Source organism: Panthera tigris, chromosome B4 (assembly GCF_018350195.1).
Source record: "Panthera tigris isolate Pti1 chromosome B4, P.tigris_Pti1_mat1.1, whole genome shotgun sequence".
Taxonomy (NCBI): domain Eukaryota; kingdom Metazoa; phylum Chordata; class Mammalia; order Carnivora; family Felidae; genus Panthera; species Panthera tigris.
The window spans coordinates 12,162,863-12,189,105 of record NC_056666.1 but is presented as its reverse complement, the minus strand read 5'-3'; the positions used below and the strand labels follow the sequence as shown (position 1 = coordinate 12,189,105).

Below are 26,243 nucleotides of genomic sequence, written 5' to 3'. Positions count from 1 at the left end.
CAAAATAAATAAGTAAAAACTTAAAAAAAAAAAAAAATTGCTACGTGGGTCTGCCAAGTGGGGCCAGCAGGGAGGAAGATGTACAGTCACCGGTTGCCAAGCCCTGTATCCCGGGCCTCCAGGACGACTGTGGCATCATTTGCTTGCCAGTAGTACAAGGAAAGCTAGCAGATTTCAGGCAGTAATTTTAGAGAAACATCCAATCCCCACGTATCTGAATCGTAAAACAGCAGGAAAATTCTGGACATGACCCAACCCTCAGGGATCCTTCCTTCCCTGGGGTTATGGTAGTTCCCTTTGGCCCACAAGCTTCCAGAGTCACTGTTTTACCCTTCAACTTGACTCCTGGTTCTCAGAGTGGAACTGGCACCAGTCTCTCCAATTGTCTGAGGCCACCGTCATGGTCACTTGCCTCTCACTGGTGCCTCAAGGGGGCAGGTTTTGGGTGGAAGCCACAGAGCAGATGTGGGGACCCCTGAGTGGCTGTGCAAACGAGAGTTGCTGACTCACATTAATGGTGACGTGACTGAGAAGCAAACTCTATCTTGTTGCACCACTAAGATTTCAGGATTTACTTGTTCCTACAGTTTAGCTCAACCTACCCCAATACAGAAATCTATAGGCGAATCACAGAAATGTTAATACCAGTGTATATATAAAAACAATATGAAGACAATATGAAGTTAAGACAATATGAAGTTGGGTTTGTTTTTTTTTTAACTTACATAATTGGCAAGAATTTATTTTTTTTTTAATTTTTTTTTCAACGTTTTTTATTTATTTTTGGGACAGAGAGAGACAGAGCATGAACGGGGGAGGGGCAGAGAGAGAGGGAGACACAGAATCGGAAACAGGCTCCAGGCTCCGAGCCATCAGCCCAGAGCCTGACGCGGGGCTCGAACTCACGGACCGCGAGATCGTGACCTGGCTGAAGTCGGACGCTTAACCGACTGCGCCACCCAGGCGCCCCAATAATTGGCAAGAATTTAAAAATGGGTAGAGTCCAGGGCTTTCTTATCAGTGCTCATGATTACTGCTAAATGGTTGAAAAACACAATAAAAATTTTGAGAATTATCAGTAATAACTCCAGAGAGTAGAATGGTGGTTGCCAGGGGCTAGAAGTAAGGGAAATTGGCGGATATTGGTCAAAGGGTACCAACTTCTTTTTTTTTTTTTTAATTTTTTTCTTAGCTTTTATTTATTTTTTTTTAATTTTTTTTTTTAACGTTTATTTATTTTTGAGACAGAGAGAGACAGAGCATGAACAGGGGAGGGGCAGAGAGAGAGGGAGACACAGAATCTGAAACAGGCTCCAGGCTCCGAGCCGTCAGCACAGAGCCTGACGCGGGGCTCGAACTAACGGACCGTGAGATCGTGACCTGAGCCGAAGTCGGACGCTTAACCGACCGAGCCACCCTGGTGCCCCTTAGCTTTTATTTTTGAGAGACAGACAAGACAGAGAGCACAAGCCGGGGAGGGGCAGAGACAGAGGGAGACACAGAATCCAGGCTCTGAGCTGACAGCACAGAGCCCGACGTGGGGCTCGAACTCACAAACCGTGACATCATGACCTGAGCCACCCAGGTCAATCAGCTGAGCCACCCGGGTGCCCCAAAGGGTACCGACTTCTGTTTGGAAGATAAATAGGTTCCAGGTATTTAACATATAGCATAGTGGCTATATTAATAAAAATGTATACTTGAAATTTGCTGAGAGAGTCGACGTGTCACCATACACACATACATACAAAGATAACCACGTGAGGGTGCCCGGCTGGCTCAGTCGGTAGAGCAGACGACTCTTGATCTTGGGGTCATGAGTTTGAGCCTCACGATGGATGTAGAGATTAATTAAAAATGAAATCTTGGGGCACCTGGGTGGCTCAGTTGGTTGAGTGTCCGACTTTGACTCAGGTCATGATCTCCTGGTTCGTGAATTCGAGCCCTACGTTGGGTTCTGTGCTGACAGCTCAGAGCCGGGAGCCTGCTTTGGATTCTTTGTCTCCCTCTCTCTCTGCCCCTCCCTCCCTGGAACTTTTTCTCTCTATTCTCAAAATGAACATTAGGAAAAAAAATGTTTTTATGAAATCTCTAAAAAGAAAGATAACTATGTGAGGTGATGCTATGTTAACTCGAGCGTGGCCATCATTTCACAACGTATATGTATATCAAATCATCCCATTGTACACTTTACATATATATAATTTTATTTGTCAATTATACCTCAATAAAATGGGGAGAAAAAATAATCTGTAACTCTACATCCCAGGAAATCATGTTTTTGGAGAATATTTATCGATGGCAAAATGCTTACACTATCATAGAAGATGAAAAAGATACTGATTTTGTGGAATATATACATATGCATATATGCCAACTATATGTGAATGGAGAAAAATACATGGAATTTTAACACAAGTTTTCTCCTGGAAAGCAGGAGTAGGGACCAATTTTATTTATTTGATTATTAATTATTTTTTAAAGTTTATTAATTAATTTATTATTTTTTGAAGTTTATTTCTTTATTCTGAGAGAGAGACAGAGAATCCCAAGTAGGCTTCCTGCTGTCAGAGTAGAGTCTGATGTGGGGCTCAATCTCACAAACCAGGAGTCAGACGCTCAACGGACTGAGCACCCAGGTGCCCCATGTGAGAGAGGGAATTTTAGTTTCTAAAAATGCCTTCTCTATTTTCAATTTTTCTACAATACATATGGACTCTGTTCGATCACAAAACATTAGACCATGTCTGCATATAGGTACTTATTGATTATATATACTTACCTAAATATGTATATGAACATGATTAAATGCCAAGATGGTACATACACAAAGCACCATCGACGGCCAAGATTTTCCAGTAGGCCTGACAGGCCCCTTTCTTTCTTCATTCCGGGGCAATTTGGCATCACAAGAGAAACTCTGTTTCCCCCCTGCGGGGTCTGCTTCCTGCCTCTCTCCTCCTCCAGCTGCGGCTGCACACATTCCCCGTGGAGAAATCCCTGTGCAGATTGGTGAGCCCTTGCTAGGTACTTCCTGTCTTCCTCTCCACTGGACTGTGAACCCTTTGCTAACAGGAAACGTTGCTGTACGCTATTTTCCTCTGTACTTTGTAGACAGCCCTGCACAGACGAGGTGCTCAAGAAGTGTGCAAAGCTTTGTTGGCTGATTTATCCTTATGTCCTGCTAGATAATTTACCCCCGCCCCCTGCCGTCCTCTTGACATTCCTCAATCCACACAATCCCGTAAGTGATAATTTTGTTCTTTCCTCTTCTGCTGGATTTATTTATGCGTACATATCTTGGAGATTCTAGTTCGTGCTGAAAGATCACAAATCTCTGACCGCACACCGTGGCTGATCTTCAGACTTGTTTTTAATTATGGCTGACATCAGAAACGGGCTTGGAGAAAATGTGCTTCTCTTCGTGTGCAAGTGATTTATAGAAAGTTTGACTTACAACTACAGCAACAGTTTATTTATATTTGTGCTCTTAGAAATACCTTTATCTTAAAAAATATTTTTATCCTGTTTTTCTTCAATTATTTTCATAAGAGAAGACCGAGATCTTTATGGGACAGATTCTGAAATTGCAATTCAGGTCTAAAGGAATGGAAATGAGTAAGGTGTGGGTGTGTGTGTGTGTGTGTGTGTAATTTGTTTCTTGTTTCCTTCCTCTCTAGCCTGCCTTCACCACAAAATACCAGAGATTAGTGCTTCTCAACAGGATAGAAGCAGGGGTACTGAGATGCTCAGTCACCTGGAAAGATCTTTCCCTGGGTTTAGGGCTCACTCAAATAATCCAAGATGAATTCATCCCGAGTTCCTTAATCATATCTGGAAAGACCCTTTTTCCAAACAAGATCACAGGTACCCTTTCCAGGGATTAGGATATAGACATATATTTTTTATTTTGGTGGGGGGGGGGGCATGATTTGGGAGGGGTGGTAGGTCAGGAATTCTGTCGTGAAATGTCTGTTAGAAATTCTGGTGATGGGGCGCCTGAGTGGCTTGGTGGGTTAAGCTACCAACTCTTGATTTCAGCTCAGGTCATGATGTCACAATTTGTGAGTTTGAGCCTCGTGTCGGGGTCTGCACTGACAGCGCAGAACCTTTTGGGATTCTCTCTCTCTGCCTCTCCTCCACTCACATGTTCTCTCTCTCAAAATGAATAAATAAACATGGAAGGAAGGAAGGAAGGAAGGAAGGAAGGAAGGAAGGAAGGAAGAAATCGTGGTGATGATGTGAAAGCAGGCAGTTGGATACAAAGTCTGGAATTTGCTAAAGGGTCCAGGCCAGAGATATAAATCTGTGGATTGTCAGTTTACAGAAGGAGCTTACAGTCAGGAGACTGGAGATTACTGAGGAAACCCATGTGTATAGAAGAGAGATGCCAAAAGGAGCCTGGGTATGAGAGTGAGCCAGCAAAGGAGGCTGAGAAGGAGCAGGGAGTGAAGTCGTGTCAGTGTCTCACTGGGTCCAATGATGCTTGGGGGTCTAAGAAGCTTCCAGATAAGGATCAACTGGTGGATGCCCCACATGGCGATCACTGGCCAACTTGAGAAGAGCAGTTTCAGTGGAATGAGGAGGGTAAAAGATGGATGGGCTTCCAAAGAAAATGAGAGCAGAAAAACCAGAGACAGTGAAATTATACAATTTTTTCAAGTTTTGCTGCAAAAAGAATGGAGAAATGGATGGGTGGGAATTGGAAGAAGTTGGACTTACGAGGGAGCTTTGTAATCTAGGGAAACAGCGGCATAGGCATCTGCTGATGGGGGGGGGGACGGCGGGAGACCCAACAAGGTGGAGAGGGAGAGGAGAATCGCTGGAACAAGGTTCTGGAATTGTCAAGACAGGAGATGGAAGTAGGGCACAAGGGGAGAGCTGGCTTTTGCTGGAGTGCTGGACTGCCCTACTGTAGCCGGGAAAACTGAGTATGGGCGGATTTGCAGGCGGATGGCCAATGAGCTGGCTTCTGTTTGGTGCACGAATGCATCTGATGAACTTTAAAACTTGCTACTAAACCACTGGCCACGATCATCTATTCTCAGAAGGAACGGCATTTTGAATCTGGGATTGATTGCAATTTCTCATTCATATAATGGAATTGTTGTAAGTGTGCACAACCCTTGAACAATTTAATTCAAGGTTCTCAGGTCAGACTATTTTTTCTTAGCTGTTCCACTGTGGCTATTATTAAAAATCATTTTAACTTCTTATACATTTGGAGGAAACTATTCCTTAGGTGGTTTTGAAAATCGTTGTGTCTCAACATTTGTCTTTAAGTTTACTTTCAATGTTTGAGTAAACCAAGCACATTGTTTGAAGGGGAGGGAAAAAGGTAATTTTGAAATAATCTTCAAAATTCTAACTTTAACAAGAAATGAATAAATGCCAAATGCTGAAGGAGAAAGAAATTATTCTTGTGATAATGTTTGTGCTCCATTAACGTTCCATTTCAATCATTCCAAGATATTTTTATTTTAATAACACAACTGTTAAAGATGCCTACTTAGGGAATTTCCAAATAATCCAAATTGCTGTTTTTTAAAGTTTACTTATTTATTTTGAGGGGAGGGGGGAGGAAGGTCAGAGAGAGAGAGAGAGAAAAAGAATCCCAAGCAGGCTCTGTGCTGCCAGTGTAGAACCCAATGCAGGGCTCAAGCCCACAAACAGTGAGATCACGACCTGAGCCAAAATCAAGAGTTGGAGACTTAACCAACTGAGCCACCCAGGTACCCCCGAACTGCTATTTCTAAAAACTAGTAACATTCATCAAATTACCTCTTTACTTAAGGAGAAATTATTGTTTAATTCTCCATGGGATCTTAAATGAAAAATTTTAAACCCAGCATCCTCTAATTTTAAAAAAGGCAGATAACAAGTGGAAACATTCAAGGATTTCCTTCATCTCTTTTAACAACCATAAACTTTATTTTTTTTAATGTTTACTTATTTTTGAGAGAGAGAGAGAGAGAGAGAGAGAGAGAGAGACACACGAAGTACGAGTAGGGGAGGGGCAGAGAGAGAGGGAGACACAGAATCCGAAGCAGGCTCCAGTCTCCGAACTGTCAGCACAGAGCCCAACACAGGGCTCGAACTCATGGACCATGAGATCATGACCTGATCCCAAGTCGGATGCTTAACCCACTGAGCCCCTCAGGCGCCCCAACAACCATAAACTTTAAACGCATCTGTTGTGAATGCCTTTTTAAAAAATGTTTTTAATGTTTATATCTGAAGGAGAGAGATACTAGGCATGAATGGGGAGGGGCAGAGAAAGAGGGAGTCACAGAATCCGAAGCAGGCTCCAGGCTCTAAGCTGTTAGCACAGAGCCCGATGCAGGGGCTCAAACTCACAAACCACGAGATCATGACCTGAGCCAAAGGCCTATGCCCAACCAACTGAGCCACCCTATTGTGAATGCCTTAGGGTAGGGCAGGGAATTTCACACACTTTTAAAACGAAGGTATTTTGGGAGACCGTTAAAACTACAGGTGTAGATACAGTCACCTCATTGTATTTCCCAATGGTCAGGAAAGCCAGTAACTTTCAGGGCCTGTGAAGGTAAAGGTCTTGACCTGTAAATAATCTGTGTTGGGGTGAACTTAATTTCCATGTTCCTCCTCCTAGCAGTGCCCACTGTCCTCCAGGCGAGGGCAGTAAGGAGACACCTATTCACCCATGCGCATTCCGATAGTTTTTCTCTGAAGCAGAGAGAGATTCTCTTTCCCGTACCTGCCAAAGGCCAGATACTTCATTTTAAACTATGATAAACATAAGTGCCTCTCCTGAAAACTCTTGGCAATCTAATCGACGATTTCAGGGTCAGGTTCCAGCCATGTGATGATCAATTTGTGGGGGATGAGGTTAAGAGCTAATGAGGGAAAGCCAAAGACATTTCTGTTAGCCTAAAAAATTTGGGAGTCTTGGTAAGAAGGAATCATGGAAAAAGAATAGAGAACCCAAAGATAAAGGCCAACGGGCAAGCCTTGCTCTGGATGCTTTCTCCTCCCTACCTGAGAGGAAACAGGCCACAGCTGATAATTCTGAGTCCTGACCTGCTTTTCTCCCAGAGTATGGCAGATTCACCACATTATATAAAGACATCACTTAAGAAATGATAACATGTTGGTGTACCTGGGTGGCTCAGTCAGTTGAACGTCTGGCTCTTGGTTTTGACTCAGGTCATGATCTCGCAGTTCGTGAGTTTGAGCCTGGTGTTGGCCTCCATGCTGATGGTGCAGGGCCTGCTTGGGTTTCTCTCTCTCTCCCTCCTTCTCGCTCAGTCTCTCTCTCTCTCACTGTAAGTAAATAAATAAATAAATAAATAAATAAAATGACATGTTTATAAGGTGAGATGTTCTGGAAGTAACTATTTAAGACAAAGAAACAATGAGAAAAATGAGGGAGAAGAAAAACAATGAGATGCTATGTCAACCATCTGCAGAGTGTGGATGGAAAAGATCTTACAGAATTTCTAGTTCTTATGGCCATTATGGAAAACAGCATGGAAGTTCCTCAAAAACAATTGAAAATAGAAGTAGCATACAATCCAGCAATCCTCTGGGTATAGATCCAAAGGAACTGAAATGAGATCTGGAAGAGACATCTGCACTTTAATGTTCAATGCAGGGCTCTTCCCCATAGCCAAGATAGGGAAACAACCTACGTGTCTGTCAACAAATGAATGGGTGAAGAAAATGTGGTCTATATGTACAATGGAACAGGATCCAGCCTTAATAAGGAAGGGCATCCTGCCATTGTAACAACATGGGTGCAGCTTAAGGGAATTATGCTAAGTGAACTAAGCCAGTCGCAGAAGGACTAATACTACATGATACCACTTCTAGGAGGAGTTTAAGAGTCAGACTCATAGAAGCAGAGAGAATGGTGGTTACCAGCAGTTACGGAAGGGGTACGGAGAGGTGATGGTTTAAGGTACAAAGTTTCGGTGATGCTACCTAAATAGTTCTGGAGACCTACAATACAGCACAGTGTCTATAGCTAACAGTGCTGAGTTACATACTTCGGATTTGCTTAGATCTCATGTTGTGTTCTTAGGACAAACACCCAACATACTGAGGTAAAGAGTGTGGGAGGGAACTTTGAGAGGTAATGGATGTTTATGACCTTGATGATGGTGGCGGTATCATGGGGACTTATCCCCAAAGTAATTGAATAAGAAAGGAAGAAAGAAAGAAAGAAAGAAAAGAAAGAAAGAAAGAAAGAAAGAAAGAAAGAAAGAAAGAAAAAAGTGAAAGAACAGAAGGAAGGAAGGGAGGGAGAAGGGAAGAAAAGAGAATTTCTAGTTTTTCAGGAAATTTAAAATAATACTAGACTGTGCAGATCAAACATTTCATGGAGACATTTATTTCATTTACTTTTTTTTTTTTTTTTTAACGTTTATTCTTGAGACAGAGAGAGAGACAGAGCATGACTGGGGGAGGGTCAGAGAGAGGGAGACACAGAATTTGAAACAGGCTCCAGGCTCTGAGCTGTCAGCACAGAGCCCGATGCGGGGCTCGAACTCATGGACCGCGAGATCATGACCTGAGCCGAAGTCAGCCACTTAACCAACTGAGCCACCCAGGCGCCCCTACTTTTGTTTGTTTTTAACGAACAGCCAATATGTTTCTAGTATTTCAGATGGGATTCCCAATAAATTAAACACCTCTTTTGAACAGCACATGTTACTTCTAGGGCTGAACATTTGAATTACTCCAGCAGCATAGTGAAAGGCATGGTCACGTGGAATGAGATAAAAACTCTGCAGTTGGGAATGTGGGTCATATTCTGGCTGATTTCTCATTGGGTGACCTTAACCCTCTGAGTTCTTCAAAACTAGCTTTCCGGCTGTGTGAGGCAGGGATGCTCTTTGTAATCGCTTAGAGGCAGGGTGTCCGGGCAGCGAGTCCGCACCCTACCGCAGCCCAGTGCGCGGAGCCGGGCGGTTAGGTGCTTCTCCGCGGAGGCGGTGCAGGGGAGGAGGCGCTTCTCGGAAGTCGTATCCGGTGGTCGACGGGCCCGCCTCCTTGGGACGGGACCGAGGCCCGGCTCACTAGTCCGCTCGCCGGAGCCATGGAACAGACCCGCGCAGCCTTACGCTTGCGCACCGTGCTGGGACACCTCCGCCGAACCTCCGCCAGGGCCTACGTATCCTTTGGGCTGCGTGGGGCTCGGGCTGCAAGAGTGGTCACAGCTCTTCGGGGCGCCGGGGAGGGGCGGGGAAGGGCGAGATGATAGGGGAGCTGGGAGCTCCCGGCGGGGACCTGCTCGCTCGGCGGGAGCGTGACAGTGCCGACCTCTGTGGCTGATGTGGCGCCGCTCCGGCATTCTGGGCCCTCCCGGGGCCTCTTGTTTCCCTGCTTTGCGGGAGGGGAGGATGGAAGTCGTTACTGAAGGGCCTGCTTTCAACTACTTTGGCATTTTCTGCACTTGGCCGCTCGTGACCCGGCCGCCCAGAGCCCGAGAAATGCGAAGCACGGTCGCACGGTAAACGGAAGCGCAAAGCTTTCCGGAGCAGCCGAGACGGGCCGGCCGGGCAGGCAGGCAGGCAGCAGGGCCCTCTGGCGAGACACGCGGCCTCCGCAGGTGGAGGCCGGAGCTGCAGGCGCCCTTCGGCTTTCCCTCCTACCGGCGCGCAGGGAGTGTCCCCGGGCCCCGCAGGAGTCCACGCTGCCTCTCCAGATTTGACCTTCAGAAGTTCATCTCGGGGGCAAGGTGTGCGGCCGCCGGTGTCGGCTCCAGTAAGATGTCACTCTATGACACGTAAATCCGATTGCTTTATTAAAAGAAAAAAAAAAATTTTAATGTCTATGCATGTTTGAGAGGCAGAGACAGAGCGCGAGTGGAGGAGGGGCAGAGAGAGGGAGACAAAATCCGAAGCAGGCTCCAGGCTCTGAGCTGTCAGCACAGAACCCGACACGGGGCTGGAACCCACGAAGTGCAAGATCACGACCTGAGTGGAAGTTGGGGGTTCAACCGACTGAGCCTCCCAGAGGCCCCCTCCAGGAGCTTTAGAGAATTGTTTTTCCTACTCCGATTCGGTGTTCTCATTCAGGGGGTAACTTTTGGAAGCGTGGAAAGACACTGCCTGGGATTTTTCTTTAAGGGACGTGATTGGACTTTGCTGTGTGCAGGATCCTGAAACCTTTCACACAAACGATTGTACTGGTTGTTTCATTTATTTTTACTACTGCTCTCCCGGCTGAGTTCCACCCAGTGATGTAGCAGAACCACCATAACCTTAAAATCCCGTCCATACACTAATAAAGGTGATTATCTCATTTCACAGGTGAGAAAACAAAGCTTGAGGCTAGGAGAAATTAAAACCCTTGAGGGGCGCCTGGGGGAGGGCTCAGTCCGTTAAGCCTCCGACTTGGGCTCAGGTCATGATCTCACTGTTCCTGAGTTTGAGCCCCACTTAGGGCTCTGTGCTGATGGCTGAGTCTGGAGCCTGCCTAGGAGTCTGTCTCCCTCTCTTTCTGCTCCTCCCCTGCTCATTCGCACTCTCTCTCTCTCTCTCTCTCTCAAAAATAAATAAACGTTAAAAAAATTAATTTTATTTGCCTTAATTCACATCCTAGACAGCTCACCCCACAACACGGGCTGTTTCTTCTACCAGTTTCCATCCTCCACAATTCCAGTAAGTAGAGCTAATTTTCATTTTTAACCATAAAATGTATTTAAAGCTTTTTCTAGTGGTAACTGAGATATAAAATACAATATATCATGTTGCCTGGTGAAAATTCATTATACAAATCCTCTGTTGCCGGGACCTGTTCTAATTAGAACTGTGGAAAATTGTGAAGACCTAATTCGGAAAAGAGAAAAAAAATGTCAGAAGTGTGTAATCTGTTTTGTTTTGTTTTCAAATTCAGGCATAGTGTACCTCATTTAAGTTAGCCTGTAGTCTGGTCATACTGCTATATTAGCTAGTATTTCTGGTTTAACTTAAATTACCTTTGTAGGGGGAAGTCATTGATCTCCATGGAATATTCTCATGGAGCCACTGTTCCGATCTAGAAAAATGGACTGGGTGATTTGAGTTTGTGCATATGCCATACATTTATTTGGATTTTTTGTCACTTTGATTTCCTCTGAGAATGTATGATCTAGACAATCTAAAATATAAAATCTATTGCATTCGTTTTCTACCTGAAAAACCATATATATTCATTACAGAACAAATTTTAAAATCAAAGAAACAAAAGGAATTTTAAAAAATCATCCACAATTCTGTTACATAAAGGCAACCACTTTTTTGTATTTCTTTGTATTTTTTTACAAGTAATAAAAGATTTGGTTTTATAGAAATCTAACCATATTTTATTATAATAAGCATTTCTATTATATGCCCTTCATTAAAAAAAAAAATTAATGTTTATTTGTATTTGAGACAGAGAGACAGAGACAGAGACAGAATCTGAAGCAGGCTCCAGGTGCTGAGCTGTCAGCACAGAGCCCGATGTGGGGGCTCGACCTGAAGAACCGTGAGATCATGACCTAAACCGAAGTCAGACACTCAACTGACTGAGCCACTCAGGCACCCCCCCTCTTCATTTTTAATGATTTAATGAATCATATCTCATTGAGTGGATATAATTAATTATTCTTCTATTTTTTTGGTGACAGTAGTTAATGCTTTGGATTTAAACCTTAAAAAAAAATTTTTTTTTAATGTTTATTTTTGAGACAGAGAGAAGGCAGAGCATGAGCGGGGGAGAGGCAGAGGGAGAGGGAGACACAGAATCTGAAACAGGCTCCAGGCTCTGAGCAGTCAGCACAGAGCCCGACGTGGGGCTCGAACTCGTCAACCACGAGCTCATGACCTGGGCCGAAGTCGGATGTTCAACTGACTGAGCCACCAAGGCACCCCTGGATTTAAACCTTTTTAAAAAATGTTCAGATTAGAGGCGCCTGGCTGGCTCAGCTGAAGAGCATATGACTCTTGATCTCAGGGTCATGAGTTTGAGCCCCACATTAGGTACAGAGATTACCAAGAAGATAAATATGCTTAATAAAAAACCCAAAGACTTGTTTTAAAAAAATGTTTAGATTATTTTCTTAGAGTAAATAAAAAAGAGAAATGCCAGGTGGAAGAGTATGAACATTTTTCAGGTTCTTGACACATCTTGTTGGGTTGGGATTTTAAATTGGACTTATTTGAGATTTTTTTTTCCCCCTTTAGGTATACTCTGGATAACGACGTTCTAAGCCTAGAACAGAGAAAATTTTATGAAGAAAATGGGTTTCTTGTCATTAAAAATTTGGTATCTGATGATGATATTACACACTTTAGGTACAGTAAGTCTGTTATTTTACAGAAATATGTTATATGTATGCAACAGGAACCTGAGTAAGATTAGCGTGTCCGTGTTCAGATATTTTTTGGCGATTGGTTCGCTAGGAAGTGGTTAGGAGCGTGAGCTCTGGAGCCGGACTGGCTGGTTTAGTGAGGAGGCAAAGGCTTCTGGGTTGGCCATTTTCTCCTCCCTGTCCTCAGAACTACTCAGCCTGGGCCGGAGGTCAACCTGGCGCACAGAAACCACCCGCTCGGTCTTTGAGAAGCTTTCCACAGAATGGGCCAGGCAGGTGCTTGAAGCCTGCAGTGATGACGCCATCTGCCAATTTAATTTTCTAGGAACCAGTTTCAAAGGATCTGCAAAGAGGAAGTGAAACACCAAGGCATGATGATCATGAGAGACGTAAGCACTGAAAAATCGAAGTTCATTCCAAGTGAAGAGCTGATTGCAAAGGTCCAGAATTTTCACCAGGATGAGGAGCTCTTCAGATACTGCACTCTCCCTGAGGTTCGAGACCCTCCTGCATTGTCTTTCTCTTTCAGTTAATAGCCCACCCGCATGCTTGCCTCTGCAGTTGCTGCTGTTTAATTTTTTTATAGAATGTATTTTGAATTATTTATGTATGTATGCATTTATTTATTTATTTATTTATTTAGAGCAAGGAGGAGACAGAGTCCGAAGTAGACTCTAGACTCTGAGCTGTCGGGGCGCCTGGGTGGCTCAGTCGGTTAAGCCTCCGACTTCGGCTCAGGTCACAATCTCACGGTCTGTGAGTTTGAGCCTCGCGTCGGGCTCTGTGCTGACAGCTCAGAGTCTGGAGTCTGCTTCGGATTCTGTGTCTCCCTCTCTCTGACCCTCCCCTGTTCATGATCTGTCTGTCTCAAAAAAATAAACACTAATTAAAAAAAAAAAAAATTTAGATTCCACGCTGTCAGCACAGAGCCTGACGCAAAGTTCAAACCCACGAGCCCTGAGGCGAGCCCTGAGGTCATGACCCGAGCCGAAGTCGGACATTTAACCGACTGAGCCACCTAGGCGCCCCTGGAATTGCCGCTTGTACTTTATCTGGCCCCCTTCTCTGGTGGCTGCAGAGGAGTGGTTCTCCACCTGAGGCAGACATTTGTACCCGCAGCCAAGGTGGGTAGTGTGTCCCACTCACGGGTAGAGGCCAGGGAGCCTATAAAATAGCCCCCTCCCCCACAATAATGATATACCCAGCCCCAAGTGTCAGTACTGCCCCGAATAGAGAAACCCTGCTTTGGAGTCTGGTAATTATCCTTGGTTGAGAAGGGCAGGACCTCTGTGTTAGAGAGAGACCCTCTCACCCTTGATATGGGCATATCAACTGGAGTGACACCATGGAGGCTTTTCACTGTACATCCATTTATTTTGTTCTTTTTGTTTTGTGAGTCTGGTCCGTAGAGGTTTATGTTTAGATTTAAACTTGTCTTTTAAGAAAAATTGTTACTCGGGGCACCTGGGTGGCTCAGTCAGTTGAACATCAGACTTCAGCTCAGGTCATGATCTCAAGGTTTGTGAGTTCGAGCCCCCGTTGGGCTTCTTGGTCTCTCTCTCCTTCTCTCTCTCCACTCCTTCACTTGTGCTCTCTCTCTCTCTCTCTCAAAAATAAATAAACGTTAAAAAAATAATATTATTAATCAGGATAAGACACGAGTTAATTTAGGAGAATTATTGGCTAACTATATTGGACAGCTCTGTAAAGTACGACAGAAATGGTGACATGGCTCTTGAGTCACTGAGGTTTAGAAAACACTGGTCTGGGGCACCTGGCTGGCTCAGTCAGTACAGCATGTGACTCTTGATCTTGGGGTCATGGGTCCCAACCCCACATTGGGAGTAGAGATGACTTAAAAAAGAAAAAAGAAAATACAGGTCTAAAGGGGCAACTGGGTGGCTCAGTCGGTTGGGCGTCCAACTTCGGCTCAGGTCACGATCTCACAGCTCATGAGTTCGAGCCCCGCGTCGGGCTCTGTGCTGACAGCTCAGAGACTGGAGCCTGTTTGGGATTCTGTGTCTCCCTCTCTCTCTGCCCCTCCCCTGTTCACGCTCTGTCTCTCTCTTTCTCTCTCCTTCAAAAATAAATAAAAAAAAAAATTAAGGGAATACCAAAAAGTGACATGCTTTATAAAAAAAACAGGTATGAGGCCTGACTCCTAGGATTTGAGTGTTTCGTGCTCAAACTGCCAATATTCCTTATATGGGAGATGAAATGGTGAGAAAGTGCTGGAGTATGCTTCATTTTTTGGAGTCTGGCCGAGTTGGAGATTGAGCACTGTCACTTTCATTTAACTGGCACTGACACCTTGGCCGGTTTCTTAGCCTCAGGCTCACGCCTGTGGGGCTTTCACTTTAAAGGATGATTCATTCATGGGGCATTGCTTTCCAGGCCTTGTTGTGTGGTCCAAATGGGAGGCATAAAGTCCCTGGCGGGTAGGAGGCAAGCAGGGCTCTTTGTGCTGTTTGCCCCTCCCCAGGTGGGTTAGATGCAGGAGGCAGCGACTCAGCCTCCAGACCCCGGGCCTAATTCCGCCAGCCGTGTCACGTGTTCTCCTCAGATGCGTCCCAGGCACACGTGCCCGTGTCACTGTTTGTTTAACTTCGCCCACCAGGATATAGACGAGGGCAGGGACCTGCTCATCTTGTTCCCCTCTGTGCCCCCATCTCCTGTCACTCTGTTTGGTTGTTAGCCCTCAGTAAGGAGCTGTGGGTTAGGAGGTGCTCTGATTGTGATGTGTCCCCCAGTTCCTGTCCTCCCCTTCCTTCCTCTGGGCTGTGCACGCGGCTGCACATGTGTTGGGACCTCTCATGGTCCCTTCTGGTTTTTGTTTTTTTTTTTTTAAGTAGACTCTCTGCCTAGTGTGGGGCTTGAACTCATGACCCTGAGATCAAGAGTCGCGTGTGCGACCGCCTGAGCCGGCAAGGTGCCCCTCATGGTCCCTGCTTATGAATAGTCTCGGTGAGGGGAAGAGGAAGCTCCCTTCTCACCAGACAACTCTGGACAGCTTCAGCTGAAAGGAGGGAACTCCTGTCCTTCTTCCCAGTTGACACCTCAGAGAAACTCCTATCTTTTCTTGCAGAAAAAGTGGTTAAGTTTCCAATTGGCTTGAAAAAGCCTGTTTAATTCAGGCTTTTTCCCAACTGGCTCGAAAAAGCCTTTTTAAATTAATTGCAGATTTCCAGTTGTTGACCTTCTCATGTTTTGTTTGCAGTGTTGTGAAATCCCAAATGTTTTTTTTGAACTATTTGGCATCTTGGTTCTTCTCCAGATCATTATACTTTGTGCTGCTTGCCTGTGTATTCGATTTCTCGTGAAACTTTGTTCTCCTTTTTCTCTTAGATTCTGAAGTATGTGGAGTGCTTCACTGGACCCAATATTATGGTCGTGCACACCATGATGATAAACAAACCTCCAGATTCTGGTAAAGGGCTCTTGTTGAGAAAAAAAAAAGTTTCAAGCATTCTAACTATAGCTGTGCATATAACTGCTAAACTTTGATAAATGAATGAATAAGTACTTTTATTTAAGTCTTAAAGTAGTTTATATTGTAATAATATTGACGTAGAATAGTGATTTCAGAGGTTAACTGTAGGGTTACTGGCTGGCTTCTCAAAAGTGTGGTTTAATAAACATGATGGCTCATAGACCATAGGCTCCTATTATTATAATCATGATCTCTGAGCTTTGTTACCCATTCTCACCTATGAGAGTGTAAATTCTGCTTTCCTGATGTGAAGACATAATTATTACTAACAAAACTAAAACTATTCTCATAAATCATATACTACAGTTGTTCTTAAAATTTCTTGCTAAAATGTAGCTTTTTATTTTATTAAAAAAAATTTTTTTTTAACATTTACTTATTTTTGAGAGACAGAGTGAGGCAGAGCATAAGCAGGGGAGGGGCAGAGAGACAGGGGAGACACAGAATCAGAAGCAGGCTCCAGGCTCTGAGCCATCAGCACAGAGCCTGACATGGGGCTCGAACTCACTGACTGCGAGATCATGACCTGAGCTGAAGTTGGGTGTTCAACCGACTGAGGCACTCAGGCGCCCCATAAAATGTAGCTTTTTAAAAAAGTTTTAATTTTAGGGGCGCCTGGCTGGCTCATTTGGTTAAGTGTCTGACTTCGGCTCAGATCATGATCTCCCAGTTTGTGAGTTTGAGCCCCACGAGGGGCTCTCTGCTGTCAGTGCATCCCCTACTTTAGATCTTCTGGCTCCCTCTCTCTCCCACCCCATCAAAAATAAACACTAATTTTTTTTTTTTTTTTAGTTTATTTTAGAAAGAGAGCAAGCTGGGAAGAGGGGCAGAGGGGGGAGAGAGAGAGACAATCTCAAGCAGACTCTGTGCCTGCTTGACCCTGGGATCCCATGACCCTGGGATCATGATCTGAGCCAACATCAAGAGTCAGACGCTCAAATGCCTGAGCCACCCAGGTGTCCCTAAAATGTGGCTCCTAAGATCTCACTCCCAGAGAAACTGATTTGGAAAGTAGAACCCAGGAATCTGCATCTTTTTACGCCATCCCCAGAGTCTAATGCAGATGGCTCTTGGGCCATGCTGAGAAATTCTGCTATACCAGCAGTAATAAATTGGCCCTTCAAGATTCTTTATCCTTTTCTACTTTTTCTAAGGAAAAAGAGGCCAGGAGAAGTTTATGTGACAGGCCCGTAGCTTAACATCACCAAATCTCTCCCACCCTGAATGTCTTGCTTTAGAGAGATGGGGGTTGGGGGCGGGGGAACACCAGGTTCAAATTGCAAAGCAGGGAAAAATGTAAATGTGGTTCTTTGAGCTCTGGTTCTACCCAGAGACTGTATACCGACTGCTTCCAGTTCACTGAGGAACTTCTTGGAGGCCTCTTATTAATTTAGTTAATTGATATTTTTTACATTAGCCACTTCGAAGGCTTAATAGGGGACTTCAGATTTGGCCACTGTGTTCAATTAATCAAAAATTTTTTGGGGGTAGGCTCTGTGCCCAAACCAGAGTTACAAAGGAACAAAGCACAGTAGAATTGTGACATATGTAGGAATTGCTAGAAAGTGGTGTAAGTAATGGGACGCTTGGGTGGCTCGGTTGGTTGGGCATCCACCTTCGGCTCAGGTCATGATCTCACTGTTCCTGGGTTCGAGCCCCGTGTCGGTCTCTGCGCGGACAGCTCAGAGCCTGGAACCTGCTTCAGATTCTGTATTTTCCTTTCTCTCTGTCCCTCCCCTGCTCATGCTCACACAAAAGTAAACATTAAAAAAATAAAATAAACAGCATTTCAGACTTAAAAAAAAAAAAAAGGAAAAATGGTGTAAGTAAGCACTCAGCTACCAGAAAATAGTACAGGATGTGGAGTCACCCTGTTGATTTGATAGTTCACTTTGGGGCTTATCTCTCCAGGCTGATTTTCTATAGTGTCGTTTCACTTGTTTGGTTTTTGCAGGGATAGGTCATTGTTCAGGCAAAGAAGAAGAATTCTGAGATTCAAGTATCTTTTAACAGTAGGTTCTGTTTCAGGCAAAAAGACAACCCGCCATCCTTTCCACCAAGATCTACACTATTTCCCCTTCAGACCTAGTAATAGGATTGTTGCTGCTTGGACGGCCATGGAGCAGGTCAACCGGAACAATGGCTGCCTGTCTGTGCTCCCAGGCACACACAAAGGCTGCCTGAAGCCACACAGTTATCCCCAGTGGGAGGTATGTCTGCTTAGAGGATGTATCTTAATTGGAAAATTTATTGTTTTGATTTCACGTCGGTATACATAAAGAGCTTTAACAATGAGATGGCATGTCCTTTCTTGGCAAAACTTTGTTTTAAGATTTGGAATTAGGATCAGGGAAAATTCAGAGGTGTCAGACAGAATAGTAATTTTTCTTTCAACAAGGGTTGGAAAGTTGATCAGCGTGGAGAACTTTGGTAGGCACTGTATAGGATCTGAGATTATAAAGCCTAATTGAGAGGGAACACTTAAACACTTGCAACACCAGGTGCACATGTCTAGCACCAAGTAAGTCTTACACGCTGATTGATGGCTCTTACGGTAAAGAAGGGAGGGATCATCTCTTTCCCGTTGGAGAGACCAATGAAGACTCTGGGAAAGGCTGACTAGTATTCCATTGCATGGCCATTCCACGGTTCATTGACTCAGCTATTGATGATAGAGGACTACTAAAGTTTTTGAGCCCATGAATAGTGAAATCAAGTCAAATGGTGAAATCAAATTCAAGAATCATAATCCTGGGGCACCCGGGTGGCTTAGTCAGTTAAACATCTGACTCTTGATCTCAGCTTGATCTTGGGGTCATGAGTTAAAGTCCCGTGTTGGGATCCGTGCTGGACATGAAACCTGCTTTTAAAAAAAGTCATAATTTTGAGGTCTAGAGCAAGATACACTGGAGGTGAGGAGTCCAAAGGCAGAGAAACCGAAGAGACTATTGGTGTTTTAGGTATCAGGCAATAAGGTCTCGAACACCCATAATGATGGTCAGAATGAGAAGAGCATATGTTGTCAAGGCAGGAAGAGTGAATGTAGTTCTGTAGGAAGTCAAGAATGTGGCTTTAAGGCTTCTGTCTCAATTAGAATTCTTGCACTGAGCGTTAGTGCCAAGTGAAAACATTTGAGTCTGGATCCTGATACAAAATCTGAAATTGTGAGATTTATCAATTGAGTTGAGGTTTAGGGAAAGTTTGATGCAGACAATAGAAGTGGGCTGTGGCTGACTTAAGCCAGAGGGGGTGTTTTGGAGGGTTGCAGGCACATGCTGAGTCCGTGGAAAGGCTGGCTGGCTCTGGTGAGCAGGAGGGAAAGTGGGCGTCATTGCTCATTGGGAACAGTGAGGGCGGGGCACCTGGTGTGGGCAGTTGAACCTTGACTATCTCTGGTCCCTTCAATTCTCTGCTCAGAGTCAAAATGACTACAGTGCTTAGCTACTTAGCTTAGCTCACATATCTACCCTGGCCAGGAAAGAGGTCCCAACACAGTCCAGCAGGAAAGCTGTCCTTCCTCCAAAGAATGTGGAATAATCTTAGGAAGGGGGATAGGATGCTGTCCTCTCCCCATAACCAGTACTCAAAGCAATAACCAGCTTTGGAAATCGTTATAAAAAAAACCCCACAATGTGTTAATATACATTATTCTTTCTTTTCTCTGGATGTGTCCTGAGTGCTTTGTGAGCTGAGACAAATTGAACATTTTCTCCCTGCTGGTTTGGGAGAACAGTTAGTTTCTCAGAGTTACTCCTGAGTTTTAGAAGAATGATTTATGCAAAGTTCCAGGTTAGGAAACTGTCATGTTGGGAAAGAATGATTACAGATTCAGGCTGGTGAATCTGAATGATTCCTGATTCAGGTGAATCCTGAATGATTACAGATTCAGGAAGGTGATCTCCTGTGTTAACTCTACAAAATGCAAAGTTGATGTAGATCTTCATGTACAATTTAGTAATGAAGGTAAGTGGAAATTTCACATTCTTTATTTGGTCCCCCAAATCCATGATATTAATATCAAAATGTGACTTTGAAAACCAGACATCTGAGAAGCTTTTGTATATTTATAATTTTTTAATAACCTATTTACCTCTTTCTCTTGGAAGAAGTTAGGAAACCTTTGCTTTTCCTGATGAGTCATTGATAGAGTTTTTAATTATTGGGTTCCACAAATACAGACTTGGGTTCTCTTCTGCATTCTAGGGGGGAGTTAACATAATGTACTATGGGATTCAGGGCTATGATGAAAATAGCCCCCGAGTTCACCTTGAGATGGAGAAGGGAGACACTGTTTTCTTTCATCCTTTGCTCATCCATGGATCTGGTTGGAACAAAAGTCAAGGCTACCGGAAGGTATGCGATAACATCCCTGTACTTTCCAAAGACGAATTGGTTAGAAACAAAAATGTCAAGATGTGTTAAAATTATGAGGCTTGTGGCCTTTAACTAAACTGGACTTTAGTCTGGTTTATTTACCAGGAAATCTGTTTGCTACCTCATGCTTTTTTGCTCATATCAGTAAGAAGCCAAGTGACTTCAGGTCCCAATCCTACTGATACTGAATTATGAACATTCATAGAATCGCTTCAGAAGAAGAGCTTACTTAGGAGCCCACAGCCTGTGCTTTTGGAGGCAAAAACAATGGCTGACATACTGAAATAATAAAATTTGGAATATAAATAGTTCATAGTAACCACGCAAGAGGAAAGTTCATAATAGCATTGTTATTGGGAAAAACATTATTGATCCTAAACAAAGGTTCTGAATTGGCTTCCCAGAAATCAGATTTAACAGCCATATTTTTCACCCCTTAGCCCCAGAATGTTTTAAACCTAATGATTTCATTGCTTACATTAAAATCTGACAACATTTCTCATGTTCCCAGATTTCTTGCTTCTTGAAAATTCAGCAGATCTGACAGTACTGTGGATTCACATTTCTCCCAGGATAACACGGGTCTCGATACTACATGTTGGGGCTTCTTTGGGGCTGAGGTCGTCTTCTGGTTTGTCACACCAACCCCTATTGTCTCCCTGAAGTCATGGGTCATCTTCTATTCATTCCTGTTTCTACCAGGGCCAGGATGAGGGTGAGGCAAGAAGAGAGTCTCCTCTGGGGCAAAATTTAAGGATGAGCGGAAGGGGCTAAAGAAACCCCTCCACAATCCAGTTAAATGATATTTAATGCAGCATTTAAAAAATCAAAACTAATGCAAAAATGTCCATGATGAAGACGATGCCAAAATTTTAAATAAGCACTAGATCAGGGGCACCTGGCTGACTCCCTCGGTGGAGCATGTAACTCTTGTTCTCAGGGTTGTGAGTTTGAGCCTCATGTTGGGTGTAGAGAATAGAGATTACTTAAAAAAATAAAATCTTTATTGTATTTTATTTATTATTTTTGTTTTCTTAAAAAATTTTAAATGTTTATTTTTGAGAGAGAGAGAGAGACAGAGTGGTAGCGGGGGAGGGGCAGAGAGAGAGGGAGACACAGATTCTGAAGCAGGCTTCTTGCTGTGGGCGCACAGCCTGACATGGGGCTTGATCCCATGAACCCTGAGATCATGACCTGAGCCGAGATCAAGAGTTGCACACTTAACCGAATGAGCCACCCAGGTGCCCCTTGAGTTCCAAGTTTATATCTTCATAACTTTTTCAAGAATGGGGAGAACCAAGTAACCTTCATTTTACCTTCAGAAGGAAACAAGATGGGTATCGTATGTGAATGCTCTTGGATTTCACATGTCCTTTTGATTTGCAAGGGGGCGGGGGGTTGTGTGTGTATTATTTTCCTTTACACGGTATTTTTGTGGTTTTTCTTTCATGATCTACAGCCATCACAGACTCAGCTGAGCAACTTCTGTGACCAAGTAACCCTGGAACACATTCCTTTTTTAGGACTTGAGGACACCCATTCTTTAGAAAAATCACATGCTAATACATTAAAGTCCCCTTTCCACATCAATTGTGTTCCCTGCCCATTTTGAGAACAAGAGTCACAGGTAGCTAAAAACCTCTTGTAGGGGCACTTGGGTGGTTTAGTTGGTTAAGCCAAGTTCAGCTCAGGGCAGTCTCACGGTTTGTGAGTTTGAGCCCTGCATCGGGCTCTCTGCTGTCAGCACAGAGCCCCCTTCAGATCCTTTGTCCCTCCTCTCTCTGCCTCTCCCCAGCTCATTTTCTCTCTTTGCCTCTCAAAATAAACAAATAAACTTTTAAAAAGTTTAAAAAAATAAAAAACAAAGATAAAACATAAAACCTCTTGTAATTTCTCAGCCTTTAACTGTACCTGGGGAAGAAGATACTGAACCCTGAGGAGTCTAATACAGGACACCATGGAATAGCTTTCAATCTAGAAATCAGCTGCCGAGTGAAATAAATGACTTTCCTTCAGAAGTCTCCTTGTTTGGTTGCTGGTGTTCGTGGAATGTTTTTTTTCCCCAATATTAATCATTTCGCTTGGCATAGGCAATTTCCTGCCATTTCGCCAGTGCCGATTGCCACTACATTGATGTGAAAGGCACCAGTCAAGAAAGCTTTGAGAAGGATATCCTAGAGACACTGCGTAAAGTATACGGATTTCCAGAAGATGCCAGCCTAAAGGTACGTTTGTTTGAGATGACAGGTAAAGACCCTTTTTTTCCCCGCCTCTTCTTCAGATGCTTACTAATTCTCATACCTGATTTCCTTTGGAAATAGAAAGTGCTTTGTTTAGAGGGCTTTGCTGAGATCTGCTAACAGTGATAGTGGAATTTCAGTTTGTTCTTGCTTCCCCAGTGGGGGGACCTGAGCCCATGTGCTTCTTTATGTCTTTGGTGTGCAGGCTGTCCTGTTCCAGGACTGACAGGTAGGAAAGGCAACATGAAACAGATCTGGAGGAGAGGAAATGACGGACCAAGGCTACCTGCTGAATGCACATAGGGAAAAGTGAACGGTCTGGAGGGAGTATCTACACTTAATGTAAATCCAGTAGGACTCCCAGAAAGCAATTCCCAAGCAGGTTTTTGTTTGGGTCAGTTGGCATCTGGAGTATCATGAGGAGACAGCTTGGGTGAACAGACATCAAAAATCGCTGATGCTTATCGAGAGGGGGCATGAGAACGTATTTCATGTGCTTTCCAGATGAGTATACATCACTTGCAAATTATTCATTTTTAACTAGTAGACATTCAGTGCTGATGATGATCACCGGACAAATTTAAGTAAACATGTTTGCTTTCTAGACAAAGTACATTTTAGCCTCTGAACCAAGAGGCTGATCCTACTTTTAAATGTGCAGTAATCGTAAATGCGTGCATTTCCTATGGGGGTGACACGGCCCCCAAACAGACTGAGTGTAATGATAACCCCGGGCCTTCCAGTCCTGCAAAGACACCAATGCTAAGCTACCAACTGTGTCTCTGGGAGTCCAGAATCTGAAACTCCTTCTCCGTGTAAGAATCTTACTTCTCCCTCGGCCCTTGAAAAGGCACTAACTTCACATTTGGACATTGTAAGAAGTCTTGTCCTTCTCCCCTTTGTCCAGTCCTTAAAATGCTTTACAAAAAGGCATCATATTTTGAGGCGGGGCTTCCATGCAACACTTTGAGTTTTATTTTATTTTTTTAAAGTTAGCAAGTAACAGAAAAAAAATGTTTATTTTTTAAAAATTTTAAATAATTTTTAGTGACTTTTTAAAAAAGATTATTTATTTATTTTGAGAGAGAGAGACAGAAACTACGAGTTAGGGAGGGGCAGAGAGAGAGGGAGACTCTGAAGCAGGCTCCACACTGTCAGTGCCCATGTGGGGCTGGAACTCACTGTGAGATCATGGCCGGAGCTGAAATCAAGAGCTGGAGGCTTAACTGACCGAGCCCCATTTAGTTATTTATTTATTTTTGAGAAAGAGAGAGAGAGAGAGAGAGAGAGAGAGAGAGAGAGAGAATCCCAAGCAGGCTCCTCACTGTCAGCACAGAGCACAAGGCAGGGCCTGAACTCATGAACTGTGAGATCATGACCTGAGCTGAAAGCAAGAGTTGGAGGCTTAACCGACTGAGCCACCCAGGCACCCCTGCAACACTCTGAATTTTAAAGTAGAAACAAAAGCCTGTGTTATGTTTGAGGTTTGTCAGGGTTGTAATCAATGAATTGCCTCCTGTATTTATTTTAGTTCTTCTCTCAGATATAGTTTATCAGCTTTACTTAGAATAATGATATTAACTTCTGCCATATAGTTCTTTATGAGGAATAAGACCAGTTTCATATCCCTTTTCTTATTTTCTTCACCCAAAACCAGTGGAGCAGTCATTATGGCTCCATGCTCTTTTTGTTTGTTTGTTTTAATGTTCATTTATTTTTGAGAGGAAAAGAGAGAGAAAGCAAGCAGGGAGGGGCAGAGGGAGGGGGACAGAGCATCCCTAGCAGGCTCTGGGCTGACAGCAATGAATCTGATGTGGGGCTTGAACCCACAAAGTGCTAAATCATGACCTAAGCCAAAGTCAGATGCTCAACCAAGTGAGCCATCCAGGCGCCCCTGATTCCATGCTGTTTTTAAAAAAATTTTAATAAATGTTTATCTTTGGGAGAGAGAGACAGAAAGCAAGCAGAGGAGGAGCAGAGAGATTGGGAGACACAGATCTGAAGCAGGTTCCAGGGCTCGAACTCATGAACCACAAGATCATCACTTGAATCCAAGTCGGTTGCTCAACCAACTGAACCACCCAGGTGCCCCTGGCTCCATGCTGTTAATGAGAAAGTTAAAAGTCCAAGAGTTTGGCCTAACTGACCTGAAACAGAGCTGGATTTTGGACTCAGCTGAAATTCCAAAATCATTCTTCCCATCATACTTTGCTGTTTGCTCAAAAATAAGCAATAAGAAAGACGGAATTGTTTCATTAAGAACAAAGAAAAAAAAAACAAATAAAACCTGTAACTCATGACATTATTTTCACTTGGGAGCAGATCACTCTAAACGGGGCAGCACAGTGGGGCGCATTGGGCATTGTGACCAAACACCGTGCTTACCCAGCTCATGATCCCTATAGCCAACAGGAGCACGAAATAACACAGGCTAGCCGTTTGGAGACTCTGCTCAGTTTCTTCAACACTGTGTGAGATGTTGGCAAGTAAATTATTTGGAGTCTTAGAATATGGTTTGTTTATTTATTAACTGATAGGACTGCTGTTGCGGTTTTTTCTATGTGGCCATTTGTAAACGCTAGAAATCTACTTTGTCTTGTGCTGAACAGATTCTCAAGGTTCCATCAACTCATTGTATGTGGCTTTATTCCCAGGATATATACAGGTTAAACGTACAGCTGGTGAAAGGAGAGAGGACCAACCTTTGAAGTAGCCGTTTGCTGGAGCTCTTTGAGAGAAAAGCAAAATGAATCAAGGTGCCTAAGGAAAATGTTTTATTAATGAGCTATTGTAGTCTTTTCCATCACTTGTTAATGAAATTGCAAAGCACGCATCAGGTACTTAGAGGCATATGGTTAATTCTGCACGCAGTGGTGTTGCTTTGACGGAGGAATGAACAGTAATGGTGACGTACTACTGTTTTAAGGAAAATTAACTGAGGGCTGCAACTAATAAAGGTGATTGATGTCTAATTTAAATGTGTTAAATCAGTTTCTTTCATTCAGTCAGCTCTTTGACCAGGCAGAAAGGAATGCTTTGAAACTCAGGGTATGCTGGCTTTTGTACACCCCACTTCTGGAAAACCCACCACCCACCAATTTCATGTCATGAGAGACTTAGTGAATTGACAACAATGTCTAACACAGGCACATTTAATGAAGAGCATCTTGGAGTAAAAATAAGGATGGATGTTTGTGCTTGGACACAGGATTCCTTCCATGACTTCTCCAACCCAACAAACTTCCTTAAAAACAAAAACAAAAACAAAACAAAACTAGGCTGGGGGCACCTGGGGGGCTCAAGTCAGTTGAGCATTGGACTCTCAATGTTGGCCCAGGTCATGATCTCATGGTTCATGAGTTTGAACCCCACACCAGGCTCCTTGCTGATGGTATGGAGCCTGCTTGTGAGTCTCTCTCCCTCCCTCCCTCCCTCTCTGCCCTTTCAGCACGCTCTCTCTCTCAAAATAAATAAAAAAGAAAAAATGAGGCTGGATCTTTCTAAGTCCTTTTCTCTATTCCTAAAGAATGAAGACAGAGGTAACTTCATCTGCTGTTTTTTTGAGTAAGACAGCTGAAAACCTTCAGCATTTATGAATGAAACCTACACTCTTTCAAGGTCCAGGGATTTTTAGATACTTTTGGTTTAAAGGATTTCGATGGGCATGAACTGGGGGGATTTATTTTAATAGAGTGCTGTATTTGTACAGCAGCTGAGGGCAGCAAGGAGATATAGTCCTTATTTTTAAAAATACCAGTTAGGATTTTGATAAGAAAAAGAGTCCTTTTCTTGTCATCCTGCCAAACACAAATTTTCCTAA

The 26,243-nt window shown here is 43.7% G+C and overlaps 1 protein-coding gene across 1 annotated transcript; it reads left to right on the top strand.

Annotated features, from left to right (window-relative positions):
- The first annotated feature begins 8,841 nt into the window (after nucleotides 1–8,841).
- Nucleotides 8,842–25,401, top strand: PHYH (phytanoyl-CoA 2-hydroxylase). Its single transcript, XM_007081224.3, has 9 exons — nucleotides 8,842–9,154; nucleotides 10,588–10,646; nucleotides 12,192–12,302; nucleotides 12,645–12,813; nucleotides 15,665–15,746; nucleotides 17,838–18,019; nucleotides 20,013–20,162; nucleotides 22,274–22,408; nucleotides 25,078–25,401. Exons 1-9 carry the CDS (start codon nucleotides 9,080–9,082, stop codon nucleotides 25,129–25,131), a joined length of 1,017 nt encoding a protein of 338 aa, XP_007081286.2. The 5' UTR covers nucleotides 8,842–9,079; the 3' UTR covers nucleotides 25,132–25,401.
- Nucleotides 25,402–26,243: the final 842 nt, after the last annotated feature.

Bases quoted from the DNA above. Each gene is read 5' to 3' on its own strand.
- PHYH (XM_007081224.3), top strand. From the start codon at position 9,080: ATGGAACAGACCCGCGCAGCCTTACGCTTGCGCACCGTGCTGGGACAC. The intron at 9,155-10,587 runs GTATCCTTTGGG...TTCACATCCTAG, and splicing joins GAACCTCCGCCAGGGCCTAC to ACAGCTCACCCCACAACACG. The intron at 20,163-22,273 runs GTATGCGATAAC...CGCTTGGCATAG, and splicing joins AAAGTCAAGGCTACCGGAAG to GCAATTTCCTGCCATTTCGC.